Source organism: Brassica napus, chromosome A5 (genome assembly GCF_020379485.1).
Source record: "Brassica napus cultivar Da-Ae chromosome A5, Da-Ae, whole genome shotgun sequence".
NCBI lineage: Eukaryota > Viridiplantae > Streptophyta > Magnoliopsida > Brassicales > Brassicaceae > Brassica > Brassica napus.
Genome location: NC_063438.1, coordinates 3,503,209 through 3,520,245, shown reverse-complemented (window position 1 = coordinate 3,520,245; position 17,037 = coordinate 3,503,209). Strand labels below are relative to the sequence as shown.

Sequence of the window (17,037 nt, the reverse complement as noted above, 5' to 3'; positions counted from 1 at the left end):
GGATACTAAACCGATATTGAACTAGAACGGTTTGTTTTTTAATTTGATTGATTGCAGAGCTTCCTCTTCCATTGAGGTCAAAAGCCATTTCGGTTTGACTTTTGTGATTGAACCGTTTAGGTCCGGTTTCGCTCGGTTCTTCTTCACGCATTGATTTTTCACAAACCGGATACTAAACCGATATTGAACTAGAACGGTTTGGGATCGTCATTAGAGCATCCTCAATGAGAGTCCTTAAGGAGAAGTCCTTAAAAATAATAATTAAACTAGATTCTAACCCGCCCTTTGAAAGGGCGGGTATATTTTTTGTTTTAATTTTTATAGAAATTTAATTTTTATGTTTTTTTTGTAATCACATATTTGTATACCATTTTAAAAAAAATTATTAGTAAGAGGTTTTGATAATTATATTGAATTTCTAATATTGCATAGCTATACACATGTACTCAATGTTTTGAAATCCGATCCAGATCCACGGTTGAATTGATAAATCCGGTGATCCGGTATGTAATCCGATTTGAGTTTCAGGAAAAAAATATTATTTAATAATACAGTAAAACCTACAAAAACCCGCTAAAACCTAGAACCCGACTACCAATTAAACCAATGGTTGAATCAATACATAACTTTTAATTATTAATTTTTTAAAGTTATATTATTAGAATGTTTTTGTATTCTAATTAGGAAGTTAAATTTTTAGTTTTATAAAAAGAAAGATGATATGATTTTGTAGATTAAATAAAACCCGCTAAAACTCAGAATCCGTCCTACCAGTTAAACCACTGGTTGAACCAATACATAACTTTCAATTATCATTTTTAGTTATATTATTATGAATCTGTTTGTAATATAAACAGGAAGTTAAATTTTTAGTTTTTATAAAAAAAAAAGATGATATGATTTGTAGATTATGAATCTATTAACAGAACTAATTATTTGATTTGGATTAGTTTATTTTAATTATCAGTTATCTATTATAATTTTATGATAGTCCACTGTATATATATGTTGTAAAATATAATAAAAGAAAATCCACAAGAAACCTGTGTAACTAATTGGTATGAAAAAATATTTTATATTATTTTCTATCACCCAGTAATACAGCATATTTGTTATTATCCTCTTTATGTTGTATAATATAAATAAAAAATCTTCAACTGCGTTTTGACAATTCTATTAAGATAGCATCGTTGGCGTTTTACAATGATCATAAAATGTTATAAATTGTTTCAACTGCGGTTGCGGATGGTTGTAGATAAATAAATGTAAAAATATTTTCTAAATGTATTTTAAATTTTAAATTTTAAATATTGTAAAGAAAAATATCATAAAATTCATTTTATATTTTAATTTGTAGTCACTAACAATATTATAATTTATATTACAAAAAAATTTAAACCGAGAATATCTACTATAATTTGAAGTATTAATATTTCTGTTGCTGAAGATATGTAATTTAAATAGCGTAATCCAATTTCTTAAGGTTATTAGATATATCATAGTTTTCAGGTTTCTTAACGATATAAAAAAAACAAAGCCTATATTAAAGTTCATAATCCAATTTGGTTTAATCAATTTACGGGTTAGCTGTATAAATATTAGGATGATATGCTTTTTTGAAAATAAGAATAAGATGATGATATAGCATTACATACTATAGATGGTTATAAACTTGTAAGAAATATATGTTACAGAACTTATATCAGTCGACAGTTTTATTTTAGCTATTGTTAGTGGGTTCCTACTATTAAGGAATTAAAGTAGTGGTTACAAAATATATATTTAGATATAGTTAGAAGTTATTATGGTTTATTTTTATAAGTATACATTATAGAATTTTTTTTTGGACTCAACTATTATCAATGGGGCATGTTCCTTTTTTAATAGTATTGATAATTAGTAGACTTCACCAAAACTTAAGGATTCAATCTTTAAATAAAGACTCTTTCTTAGTGAATCCTTACACTATTTCGGATCCCCACGACATAGGGTGACCCGCGATTGGTTGATATATAAATATATATTTTTTTTGAAAAAAAAAAGAATAACTAAAAAATCAAAATACACTTTTTTTAAGTACTCCTTTATGGATAACACCATTGCGGGTGCTCTTAGATGGAAATCAAGATCAAAATCTTTAAAAAGTTTTGATTTTGCTACCAGCTAAAAGCGTTTTGTGGTCTATTTAATAGTAGTATGCAAAAAAATCTGTAAGTGTATTCCCTTAATCATGTTAAATGTGCAAAGCAGAAGCAGATTAGGTCAACAAACAAATTATACGAAAGAGGATTTTATATTTGATTAATACAAATGTTAGTATATTTTTCAGTCTCTACAATTTTATATTCGTACGTCAAAAATAAAATGTACTAAAATGATCCTGAAACTTATTTTTGTATTATATTATAAACTTTTCGATTACTTAATTTGTATACATGATCATATGATATATAACTAAAAAAGTGTATATATGTGGTGGTTTTTTTGTAAAAGATATGTGGGTTTTTTGTCGACTATATATGTGGTTTAATTTGGCCTCACTGCAAAAAACAAGTTATATTACATCATTTGTTATATATTTTAGTTATAATTTATAAATGATGTAATAGGTTTTTGTATCACTTAAATAAGTGACTCTAAAAATTAATTGTGATGCAAATAATTAATATCACTTTATTAATAAATTATGCAGAAATATTGAATTTTTTAGAATCTTTGGATGAAGCTCTTCCCAAAAAAAAAGGTTCCCACACTTAAATACACTTATATAATATATACATATATATACACATATAAATGTTTAGAACTCTAATAGGTAGAACCTCCCAGGAGATGTTCTAACGTTAACGTTAATGACATTTTTTTTAAAAAAACAACATTTCTAATAGTAAGGAAAATCAGTAAAAGTTGTAGAGATAAAAAACAGTTACCTTCGTTTTTATAACTGAGGTTGATTCACCTAATTATTTTTTGTTATATTAACATTTTTTATTAGCATCATTTTTCATTAATGTAAATTTTGTATCATTTTAAAATGATTTTAATCAAACAATAATTACATCATTTTTTAATTGATATAACTTTATATAGTAGTCAATTGTGTTAAAGTGATACAAATTAGAATAAATTGAACTGATTCTAAATTAGTTCATATTTTTTTGTAACAAAAAATTAGTTGATATTAACATCAGTTATTATAAGTAATGCTAAGTTATTTATTTTTCATTCATTTATAAGTAAATGATTCAAAACAATATCATTTAGTTTGTGATACAATACAATTCATTACATTTTTTTTATTGAGTACAGCTGCAAAGGTTCTAATCACGGTACTGATTAAGTTCCATGTACGGATCCGCCTTCCACGTTTTTCATGACGCATGAGCTAGTGCTTGGATTGGTAGTAGTGACGACACCACTACCGCTGAAATTACAAGCCTCTTCCGAGCCACCTTTGCTTTGGTAATAAACGTTCATGACGAATGACGATCGTGCCTTCATGTTGTCAAAACATATGCCACCAGGTGAGATGTTCTTACAATCAATACCTTGGCTACACACCCAGTCTATATTCGCTTGTAGTTGTTCGTTTGTCGCTTCTTGTTTCACCACGCACCATTTTTCACTACTACTTGGCGGTGGACCTGTATCACTACCTCGTAGGACCCCAACATCATACACCGGAGAAAAATCTGGTTTGAATAGCCCCCAATTTTTCTCATAGGTTGGACCGGGTTTACCATCCTCATTGAACAATGCGAATAAGTAGATATCGATGTGGCGATTAGGCATAAGAGGTGTCCCTATATTTTGTGAACGCTTGATGATGTTAATGTTGTAGTTTGCTGCGTTTTGAGGCGTGCACCATGCAGCGTCGCAAGCGCTAGGCCAACCGGTTTCTCCTACTGCAATATCTACATCGCCATAGCCGAGAGCATTCATAGCTGAATAAGTTGCATCCATGACTGCATCGAACATGTTGTTATAGGTTTTTCCCGTTTTAGTATCCGTTATAGCATTTGACGGACCAAATATAGCGTAATTGACATTGTTCGGGTCCACCATAAAATAAGGGTAGGCGCTGATCATGAATGGGGACTTGGCCTGACGATTGAACTCCAAGATCTTAGCAAAAATGTATTTTTGCTCGTCATTAAATCTGCTCTCGCTTGGTGCATCTTGGTTATAGACTACCGTAAACGCATGTGGAGTGGTCACCTAAAACAAGTTATACAACGATGAATTTAGCACATTAACAGTGTATGTCTCCAAATTCAAAGTATTCATATTTTACTCGGAGCTCTTATCTCTCAACAGGTAAAACTTTTTGCCCTAAGGGTTGAGGTACCATGCTCAAGTAGAAGCAGCTGCGGAAAAGGGATTTAACAACATGCTCTTGTCCATATCCCAAAACAATTATGGGGTTCGGTCCAAAACTTTTTGAGTTAAAAAAATCATGTTTTCTAATATATAACCGGTTTTCCGAACAAAAATCCATACCAACACTCGTAGATTATGGAACGTTTAAATCATTTAGGGCGGTCTACATAATTAAAATGGTAATAGGAGGAGGATCCGTCCTCGACAAAACCTATATTCTGGATAGACAAGTAAGTATTTATCTATGACCCTAAATTTTAAAAATAATTTACAAGAACATAGATTTTCAAATATATTATTCCATATTAGTTTACGAAATTAGATATATAAAAAAAAATCTTCTTCTTGATCTTTCCAAATTTATATATATTTTGTTTCGGCCTTTTAGATTTTACCTTATTTTCGTGTTTTACATAATTTTTATATGATCAATATTATCGATCTCCCAATAATTTCAAACTAACCTTCATATCTGGTAGACCGGAAACTTTCAAAGCTTCAAGAAGACTTTGCATCGCCGGAATAAGATTTGAGATCAAGTTATTGTCTTTTGTAAGAAGAATCTCATTCCCAACACAGATGTATTTGATCTTAGTTTGTTGGTGAAATGGCAAGACATTGGCACCGACCCATTGACGAGCATTTTCAACATTGGCCAACGCTGGGATGTTACCATTAGGGACCATAATGGTGACATCTATTCCAGTTCCTGATAGGGCTCGGAGGATGTCAGGATTTGCATCATAGATCTTGACACTGTCGATAATGGTTTTTGTTTTGATGAATTCCACCACTTGCTGCGGTGGTGGAAGGTTCCCCTGTGTACCATAGTTAATACCTATGGCAGATGTCTTTGATGAGAGTAGGAAGATCACGACCGAGGCTAGGAGGAGGGAAGGGAGAGTTAAAAAATGTGGTGTTGTGGCCATAGCTTGTTCAGAGGGATGAACTTGGATGATAACAATAGGCTAAGGATATGTAGGTATTTATATTAATGTTCAATCTCCATTTTATGGACAGTTTTTGTATTTTTGAACAGTTTATACAGATACTAAATCAATTTAATTTTCTAAACTAATATGGAATAATATATCATATATTAGATGAATATTGACTTTATACCTTTTTCTAGATTTCACTAGATTCATCTCTATCTCTTAAATCTTTCCTTAACTTCATGTTTTTCATAATTTTGATTAGTGGCGGATCTAAGAATTTTTTTACTGGGGGAAAACTATTATATATATATATATATATATATTTATTTATTTAAAATACATATAAATATATATTTAGAATTAATTTAATACTAATATATTATTTTAAAACTTATTAAGTCATAAAAATTAAAAAATATTGCATTTAAAAAACAAAAACTCAATGCAAAGCTAAAGCTAGTAAATAAAATTGTGAAAATTAAAAATATGGTAACAAAAGACCACAAATATGCTTAAAGCAATACATAAATGGCGAATCTGTAGACCATGTAATTATTTTAGAGAAAGGAACTGGTGTTTCCATGCTGAAAATAAATAAAAGTAAAAGTAAAAATAATTAAGCAAAAAAAAAAGAACATCTCTGTTGGGAATAAAAGGTAATTAAATCACACAGATTTGGATTATACTGAAATAGAAGATGTGATTTTTCATCTTAAAGAATCTATATTACAATAAAGTTGACAAGTTTCACTTTTCATGAAGCCACCTTAGCGAAGATGGTTCCTACTTTAGACACGTGTCTTCTATTCTCTATTCTACCGTCCATTGAAGTTTGACAAATTACGTTCGATCATGGCTTCTTATGGAGGCATGTTTCTTTTAATTGAATGTGTGACATAATTTTCAGCCCAATAAGATACTGCCTCTTCGTGTTCCTTCTTCGTCCCTTTTTAATTACGAACCTGAGAAATAAAAACAACCACCTAAACCGTGAATGTGTAAGGTATATAATTTAATGTCGAATTCAATTGTCTGTGTAACTTTTTCACCAATCAAAGCTACTTATAACTTCATCTCCCATGTGACACCTAAACGCTTCACCTCCAACCAAGCTCAGCATATATACTCTCATAATCATAAGCCTCCTCTATTTCCTGAATCCCAATCATCTCACTAATAACCCACTACATACATTGTTTACATGGTACAAAATATAGCTTCCAAGCTTTACCGCTCCGGCGAACTCAATCTCCACAACCTCGGCGAAATTCAAAACCGCTTCCATGGATACTATTCCCGAAAACTCGACCAGAAAAGTCCCAGCAAGTCCACCACCAAAGTTCCAGTTAAGTCCAACACCGGTTCCTTGGATAAAAAAAAGGATTTGCAGCTCTAGTGCTCTGCCAAATAGCCGCATCATCCGCCATTATATACATATTCTATCTTCCTCGCCAGTGGACTCCAAAGTCTCTTCCCTCAAAGTTTGGTCACTTCGCCGGTATATTAGATATATGATGGTCAAAAAGGCGTTCATGTATGCTGCAGTTTATAAATCGTTTAATTGATATGAGCAATAGGGAGTTTAAAGGCCAAATTTTTGGAACAAAGCGGAAGGAGGTACTTCGGCGTTTTCTGGTGGTCTTTCAAGACAAGTCCATCAAGCAAAGGATCAAACAAGGGCCCAATGATTGACCTGAAACCACTTGATGTTCTCGAGAGTCTCTTTAATACTGTTTATCTTGACTGTTTATTTGTTACTATTGTCTGAAATCTTTTAATGGTTTTTGCAGCGGGATGCCCATTTTGTGGAATGTAGGCAGCACATAGATTATGGTAATGAAAGGTATTATATACTCAAACAACATCAAAGAAGCCAAGTATAACAAAGGCAGTCAAGTCGTCATCATTGCCTTACCCGCTTATTCCCTTCTTAACGAGCTTCTACGCTACATTAAATCCAGTTCCACCTGTTTGTTACAAATTGAAATACTGAAATTCTTTCTAATCGAAGGTTATGTAACATAAAATCGCTATTCTCTAGAGAAATGGAGACAACATAATTTCCAAACCTCTTTGACCATCATCATATATTAGTACATCAGGCAACTATGCATTAAAGCAATATTGCTATATTTTTTGAATTTTTCTCAAAATCTATGTGTTAACATAAAATATTGAATTTTACGTTAAACGCTCTATATACTGAAGCCTAAACTTTTTAGTGTTGTTTTAAAATTTCTAACCATATTCTAAATTCGTATTAATGTATTTTAAACTCTCTTTCATGGTATATGAGAATTGTTATTTTTTTTTTATTAATTAATTTGGTGGAAATAGGATTCTTGCAGGTTGCTTATTATTGTCATGATACAATCCATTTGGCTTTGGCTGAAGAAATCCAACGTCTTAAAGTATCTATATATATAAAATATTGTTTGTCTCTCTCCTGTGCCTCCACGTCACTAAGTCGTGTATCCCAGAAGCGACATCTGTCCCATTTCCAAAAACGATGCGTTTCATTTATTTTTGTTTGTGTTCCGTCTGGGTTTTCGTTTCTTCTGTTGTCATTATTTTAGTTTATAAAGTCCAGTCCACTAAGAATTAACTCCAAATGTATATATTTGAAACTTACACATTTTGGGCTACTTTGTTAAATTGAGCCAAATTCTAATCTTAACAAAATAATAAATTAGAAAATAGAAAACGATTTTAAATCATTAAAATATTACAGACGAAAATAAACAGAAATTATAATAAATCTAAATATAAAATACTTATGTCGGTAGAAGAAGATATGACAACAATGGCGATGGTGGAAGAAATGACAACGGTGATGGCCGAAACAAATGACAGTGCTCAGTTGCAAATATGGTAAATGTAAACAGCGTCGGTGGTGATGTGTAAATGGTTCTCCACGTTCTTCTCCAAGAAGTCAGATCTGAAACATGCAAATAAAAAGGAAAAAATAAGTCAAGGATAGAAAAAAGGCGAAGCCAAGAAAATGAGTGTTGGGAAGAAAAGAAGTCAAAGATCCCAGAAGTTAATGCAACTATCTATCTATATTATTAAAGTTGAAGTACACATTGAGATTGTTTGGCAATATGAATAGTAGTTAAAAAAATAGTACTGTTTGGAAACATGGATAGTAGTAAGTTAGGAAAAAAAATAATGATCTTATGCTACTAAAGAAATTAGAAGTCCATTACATTATATTAAAAAGTAATGAGTCTATGTTACTTGATATATATATTCAAATTAAAATAATAATTTAAAATTGATTTATATCAAAAATTCATTCAAAAAAAATAATATATATAAATATATATATTCAAAATTTGATTTTTACTAACATATTTTCTAATAACTATTATACAAATGTTTTCAATATATATAAGAAAAATACAATACAATGCCCAATTTCAAACACCAACTTAAATTATGGTTTTTATATTTCACATTAAATTTAAAATATAATATATATGATTCTTTATATGATTGTACATATAAAATATTATTAATTATAAGAAAACTTATTTGATGGTACATATAAAATACAATCAATTATATGATAACACTTATTTTGTAACCTATGTTGACACATATAGGATATATATATATATAATAGTGATTAGAGGTGGGCGTTCGGGTTCGTTTTCGGGTCTTTTTGGGATTTTGTGTTCAGTTCAGATCTTTGAGGATTTGGTTCAGATTTGGATAACCAATTTAAATAGGTTTAGTTTAAATATTTGGATAGAGAATTAATAATTATTTAAGTATTTTTTGAGTTTTGAGTATATTTTAACTATTTAAGATATTTACGATTGATTATTTGTATATATTTTCAAGCATTTAAGCGAACTTAAAAGTATCATATGTATTCTGGATGTTTTTATATATATTAAATCTAAAATAAATTAATATATATAAGTATATAAATCTATTTTGGATACCCAAAATACTTCGGTTCGGATCGGATTAGATTTGAGTTTTTCAGATACCAAAATTTTGAATAGTTCGTATATTTAATCAATTTCGATTCGGATTTAGTACTACTTATTCGGATTGGAATCGGTTCAATTCTTCGAATTCGAGTTTTTTGCCCAACCCTAAATAGTGACATAAAAATGATATAGCATCATATTTTTTTTTAAAAAAATATATCCGCACGGGCGTGCGGGTCAAAATCTAGTTAGATTTAAAAGCAAAGGATGTATGATCAATGAAAGAAAAGAAACAATATATTAAAAGAAATTAAAAACGTCAAATCATAAAGAAAAATCTGATTTTTTTTTAAAAAAGAAGGATCTAAAGAAGTTAAGAAAAGTTCTGAAAAAATTGAAAAAAAAAATAGCAGGAGTCAAAAAGAAAGCGAAGAAGTTAATAAAATTTAAACAATTGTTTATATGAAAAACTAATAATAAGATAAAAGTATGTAAAGCAGAAACAAAGTCTAATTAAATTAAATTTACCTTCTGTTAATTCCAATACTGAAAATATAACAAATAGTGAGTTTTAATCATTTCAAATTTGTTGAGCAACACATTGAATAAATAAATAAATAATTCTGAATTGGCATATTAATTATATTTTAGTAGTCAATTCTAATGTAATATATATCTATTAAAATCTAACCCAATTATAATTGTATTTGATTTCTCATACTCTAATTGTTGAAACTCTCATTTGATCAAAAACAGAATATAAAAGGCCTATGCTCCTTCTTTGGCTACATAGGAAAAATAAGAAACTAAATCTCAACTTTTCACTCCATAAGATCTAAAGATATCCTTACTATTTGTGGTTTAACAATGTTTCTCTATTGTGCTCTCTTTTGATCGATTTTGTTTGATTTAACTTATAATGCTCGAAGTTTAAATTTAGAAAAATGTTATGAGTATTATAACACTATAAAATTTTGTAACTGAATCAACGACAATACTAAGTATGCTCATACGTCATTTTTAGTCATATAATTGGAATTTGATGTAAATAACACTGATTGCTTAACATAATCACACTCACAACCAAGTGAACATTAAAGAAAAATTATATCATCGATAAAAACCAAGACATCATATCCCGCCCGTAGGGTGGACCGATCCTAGTAATTTATAAAATAGTGTAGATGGGTATGTTGGTGGATATTGAAGATGTGCCTTAGAGAACACGTAACTGATAATTTTTGTCACTTTAACGTTAATACTATTTTTAAAACCATTAATGTTAATAAATTATGTATTTAATAATGTAAATTGAATAGTTTTTTTGTTTAGTTAAATGTATACCAGTCCGATAGAAAACTAATTAATTTTGTTTATAATCTTCACTTAGAAAACATATTTCCTTTGTTTCTTAAAAAATGTCATTTAGAATTTTATTTCCGTGCCGTTTAGTATTTTCAATGCGGAATTTTAAATAAATTTTCATTTTAAACTTCATTTTGTTAGTGAATTAATTAAAAAGCAAAAATTTTAGAGTGTGAACAAAGAATAAAATAGAGTTTTAAGTGATATGTAAAAAAATTTCCAGTGATACTTTTATTAAATACAAGAAGTATATTTATTGTTTACAAAGCTTTACCTATGATGAAAAAAAAAAAATGTTACTATTTGAATGGAGAGATATATAGAAATTTCATATAAATGCTAACCTGTAACTACAAAAGAACTTACAAATTTCTTAACATTTTTCAAATGTTTTTACGAATCTTTGACTACAAAAATAAACAAACAATTAGTTACGTTATCATAAATAAAGACATTGTCCTCATAGCAAATTAAATTTAAACTTTTGCGTTTGGCCATACGGTGTTACGGTTTACACATAGCTCGACAACTTCACATTCACTGACAATGATCTAATAAAAACCGATGACACAACCACTGGGAAAATCAGACACACCCCACCGTCGCCGTATATTCATAAATTGATATGTTAACAAATTTTTAATAAAGAGGCCGAACATGAACAGAACCAACCAAAGTTTTTTTTTGCTGAAACCAACCAAAGTTTCCCCACATCAGCCTGTAAATTATTACAAAGTCAACAAAAACTTCAACAAATCCACAAATCCACTTGAAATCTAACCTACAACATCATCATCGCGGTTAGATCACCTCATATAACAAAACAAAATCCTGAATGCCCCACCAAATTTTCCTCAAACGAATATATAATTCCAAAACAATAACATAACAACATTCAAATCTCCCAGAAGAAGCTCACTTAAAACATTCCTCAACCAGTAGAAAGGGAAGCATGGAAACCAATTATCAGAAAGCATCTAAAGTGGAGTTTCACTATTGGGAAATATCATAGCCAAATAGTGTTTCACTATTGGAAAATATCAGAGTTTTTGCTTAGTATTTTCCACAATTTCATAGTAACATTCCCCTTTCTTTCATCAATCCCCTCTTTATGACCTTAAAGACAACCCTAAGCCAAAACATTTACTATGTTACACCCATTATATTTACGATACACACATTACATAAAACTTTACACTAGCATGCCAAACACATAAAATACAACCGTATTAAAACCTCTGTATCTATTGACAATGAAAATTATCCAACAAAATCATAAATTTTAAACCGAACAATCTCCGCGAAGCGCGGACAAACCACTAGTACTCAATAAATTTAAAGAATATGCCTATGAAGAAACAAAAGTTTCGAACCGGAGACAAAGGCTTAGATGGGATGGGGGGAAAATCCATTGTGACAAGCGTTTCTTCTGAAATTTGGTAACACTAATAACTATTTGTCATATTTTACGGGTGGCAACTGCCCCTCCTTGTACAACGTACATCCGCCCATGAATTCTTGATATGATTGATTCTCTCAATCTCCCAAAAATTTCAAACTAACGTTGATATTTGGTAGTCAGGAAACTTTCAAAGCTTCGTGAAAACTTTGCGTCACCGGAATAAGATTTGAGATCAAGCTATTGTCTTTAGTAAGAAGAATCTCGTCCCCACACAGATGCATTTAATCTTAGTATGTTGGTGAAATGGCAGGCATTGGCAGTGACCCACTGATGAGCATTTTTAATGTTGGCCATCTCTGGAATGTTACCTTAGGGACCATAATGGTGGCTGTCTATTCCAGTCGTTGCTAGGGATCGGAAGATGTCAGGATCACATCATAGAACTTGACATTGTTGATGATGATTTTTGTTTTGATGAAGTCCACCACTTGCTGCGGCGGGTAGAAGGGTCCCTAATGTTCCATAGTTGACACCTATGGCCAGGGTCGGGCTTCACCACAAGCTGTTCAAGTATAGGCCTGGGGGAAATATGTTTATGAATAAATTTGGGGCCAACTTCGCAAGAATCCTTAATGGTTCAGTGGTTTAGTAGTTTGTTTCATTGGTCAAGGTTGTGAGTTTGAATCACCTTTTAACCATTTTCGGGACCACATTTTTTTCATTGCTTATAACTTTAAAAAAGTCAGGCCTGGCCCTGCCTATGGCAGCTGTCATTGATGAGAGTGGAAAGATCGAGGCTAGGAGAAGAGAAGGAGTTTAACAAAAAACTACGTAATTCTTAAGAGATATAAAAATATTATAAAAATTATATGGAGATATAAAAATTATATAATTTTATATACATGTATAAATATGTATATAATAGATCGGATTGGATATCCATTTTTAAAAGTATTAGTACTTGTGATTAGCATTATAAACCGAGAGTCTTAAGAGCTTTGCGAGATAAAACCTGATGCAGCTTGCATTGCATGTATCGGATCTCACAGAGTGAAGATCTTGTTCCTTAATAGTAAGCATTAGGGTACGAACCGGCAAGAGAACATCCCTTTCGTGCTGAGGCATAGAGTAGTTGAAAAACTGCATGCACAAACATATTTATCTAATTCAACGAAATGGTCACAACCTTCCATAGAAGCTGAAAATACTTGGTCTCAAAATGTGATATAACGGAACATAGCAACTCTATACAGAAAAGCTATCATTCTAACAAATCCATGAGTCTCTGAAATACTTTATAGATAATAAGCAGCAGAAGACGTAGTATGAAAGCACAACATACACCCCACAAATGTAAGTGCTCTTCATTGGAATGTGAAGCTGTTACGGACGGATGTTTTATAGCTAATACAAAAATCTTTAACAAATCAATGGGCTTTACTTTCATTACTTATGCCCCTTGTGGGCCCTTAGCTATATTCCTTGCCACCATCAAAGCAAATCCCTCCCCATCTCACACAGTCACACTACACAAACCCAACAGTGGGCCACACGACCAACATATTTGACCTATGTTCGTAAATACCTTCACCTTTTCCACTCTTGATAATCTAAAGGATGGAAAAGTTATCGCTAATATCGTCTTAAACTGCATTCAAGCTTTACTATGTTTTGAATGTTTGGATAATTGAAGATCATATATGGATACAGACATGGCGGCCCTCGGCAAAGCCTATAAAGCAAAGGTTTGGAGCGTCGTTATTTATAAATATTTTAGGGGATGTTGTTAGTGAAGTTTCTTTGGTGTAGTGGCTATGTACATCTTATTTTTCCTCTAGGTAAAGGTTCAAATTCGTCTCCGGCCATTTACCTTTTCTAAAAAAAATTATTTCCTTATATATATAATATATTAAATGATAAAATACAAAAATTACAATAATTACCTATTTTGTTTACCTTAACCGTTGACGTTCTATCATCTCTTTTTCTCAACCCTCTTATTTATTTTTCTCTGCCTATTAATCATACTCAGCTTTCTCTAAATCTATGTAAGTTTTTTCCTCCTCTTTTGTTTTCGTTAACTTTTGATTGTGATTTACTTGTTTTATGTTCTAACATATATAATCTATTGGTGTCTGTTATCTAAATCATGTTTTTCATATTATTGTTTTTGAATTGTAGTACATAGAGAATGCTTCCAGGAAATAGAATAAAAAATCAATCAAGTGGAGATAAAAATAGGAAGAAAAATGCCAGACAAGATGAAGTGATGAAATTTCAAGCTAATGATATGCTTAAGTATGTTTAAGAACTAGCAGAAAAACTTGATTATTCAAAGCTGATGAATAATTTTGCAGGAAAAAAACCCAAAAAGTTATGTTTCGTATTACTTTTTTTTTTAATTCTATGAGAACAAACTAAACTTAATAATATTTTACATAACCTGATTATCTATTCATATTATGAAAAAATAGTTAAAGGCAACATATTGGGAGTGTGTTTAGGCACTACGGATATCCGGACCGGCACTGAATACAAATACATACACAAGAATTCGAGAGTCATGCATGGATATCAAAAATTAGTTTTAAATCAATTGCCACAACAATGGAAATGTAAAATTTAACAAACAAAATAATACACATATAATTTTCTATAAATACGACAGATCATGCTCCCTCTGTTTTTTAAAGATGAATGTTCTAGGATTTTCACACTTATTAAGAAACCATATTAAATCTTAGTTATTAATGCATAGTTTTTTGTAACTTTATATTTCTTATATTTTTAAACCAATAGGATTAAAAGAAATGTAATTAATATTTTTGAAACACAATTTTTCATTATTAGTTGACAAAATATGCTTTGAAAACATGAAAAATATATCTTTTGGAAACAAAATATTTTCCTAGAACATCCATCTTTAAAAAACAGAGGGAGTATATATTAGATCATACACAGTCCATAAATACGACAGCTCAATTAATTCACACGACAGCTCAATTAATTCACACGACAGCTCAAATATATAAATACTCCCTCCGTTTCTAAAAGATTCATGTTTTAGAATTTTCACACTTTTAATAAAACACTAGGATAAGACCCGCGCCTTGCGCGGAATTAAGTTATCATTTGTATTATATTTTGGAGAATGAAACAATAGTTTGGCTTCATTTGGATTAGGGGTGTTCAATCCGGATATCGGGTTGGTTTCGGTTCGGTTCGGTTTTTTTCGGTATTTCGGTTAGTAAAATATAACTACTATTCTAAATCCATATTTACTTTGACTTTACTCTTTCACATACTTTTGAAAGATTTCAACTGGACGACTAAATTGATCAGCCAATCTTGTTGCTTTAAATCATTAGTATTTATATATATATATATATATATATATATATATATATATATATATATATATATATATATATATATATTATTTAGTTTGAATATTTATTAAATAAAAATTCATATGCGTTATATTTTATGATCATTTGTAACTTATTATAACAAAAAAAATAATCTATTGATCACAAAATTTTCAGAGTGGAAATATTCAAATTTCTAATAATATATAGACGTTTTGAAAAATTCAAAATATAACATATAAGAAAAAATATAAATGTTTTTATTATATATTTAATGTGATTTTTTAATATCTTTCAATAATATAAAATTAAAAAAACAACTAAGATACAAAAATTGTTATCAAATATTTATTATTCATAATAATTAATTTTCATATATACGTTAATCATATTAGGTAATTTCGTAGCTCCTAATTAAGGAAAGTGCAAAAAAATATTTGGTAGATTATTTATCAATTCGATAGTTAGTTTAATAAAAAATATAATGTAAGTTAAGATGGACCAACCTATTTTTCTAAGAATAGTATATTTTATATAGTCATTTATTAAATGAGAATTTATAATTATACAGTTCTATGATCATTCATATCATTTTATAACTGAATATTTAAATCATCGATAACAAAATTTTCAATGTGAAATCTTTAATAAGTTTATAATTTATAAATGTTTTTGAAAATTTATTGAAAGTTTTAATATTAAAATATTTATGCAATCTTATGGTATATAGTATAATATATATATATATATATATATGTTTTATTATTAAATTATATTTTTTACTCATATGGTTTTAAAATCATGTGTATCTTATTATAATATTAAATAAAAGTTCATATTAACACAATTTTATGATCATTTGTAACTTATTATGACAAAAAAATAATCTATTGATCACAAAATTTTCAGAGTGAGAATCTTCAAATTTCTAATAATTTATAGACGTTTTGAAAAATTCAAAATATAATATATAAGAAAAAAATATAAATGTTTTTATTATATATTTAATGTGATTTTTAAATATATTTTAATAATATAAAATTAAAAAAAAAAACTAAGATACAAAAATTGTTATCAAATATTTATTATTCATAATAATTAATTTTCACATATACGTTAATCATATTAGGTAATTTCGTAGCTTTTATTTAAGGAAAGTGCAAAACATTTTTTGGTACATTATTTATCAATTCGATAGTTAGTTTAATAAAAAGTGTAATATAAGTTAAGATGGAGCAACCTATTTTTTTTAAGAATAGTATATTTTGTATATTTATTTATTAAATAAGAATTTATAATCATACGGTTCTATGATCATTCATATCTTTTTATAACAAAATATTTAAATCATCGACTACAAAATTTTCAATCTGAAATCTTTAATAAGTTTATAATTTATAAATGTTCTTGAAAATTCATTGAAAGTTTTGATATTAAAATATTTATGTAATCTTATGGTATATAGTGTTTAATCTATATATATAGTTGACAAAAAAAAATCTATATATATATATTTATTTTATTATTAAATGATATTTTTTACTCATATGGTTTTAAAATCATATGTATCTTCTTATAATAAAAATGTTAAACCATTGATCATTAATCTTTAACATAATAATTTTAATAGTTTTAGTCATTTA

The 17,037-nt window shown here is 29.2% G+C and overlaps 1 protein-coding gene across 1 annotated transcript; it reads right to left on the bottom strand.

Annotated features, from left to right (window-relative positions):
• Nucleotides 1-3,201: 3,201 nt before the first annotated feature.
• LOC106454667 (glucan endo-1,3-beta-glucosidase) lies at nucleotides 3,202-5,448 on the bottom strand. The gene is made up of 2 exons (XM_013896776.3): nucleotides 4,845-5,448; nucleotides 3,202-4,218 (listed from the first exon to the last, which is right to left on the bottom strand). Exons 1-2 carry the CDS (start codon nucleotides 5,307-5,309, stop codon nucleotides 3,337-3,339), a joined length of 1,347 nt encoding a protein of 448 aa, XP_013752230.2. The 5' UTR covers nucleotides 5,310-5,448; the 3' UTR covers nucleotides 3,202-3,336.
• Nucleotides 5,449-17,037: the final 11,589 nt, after the last annotated feature.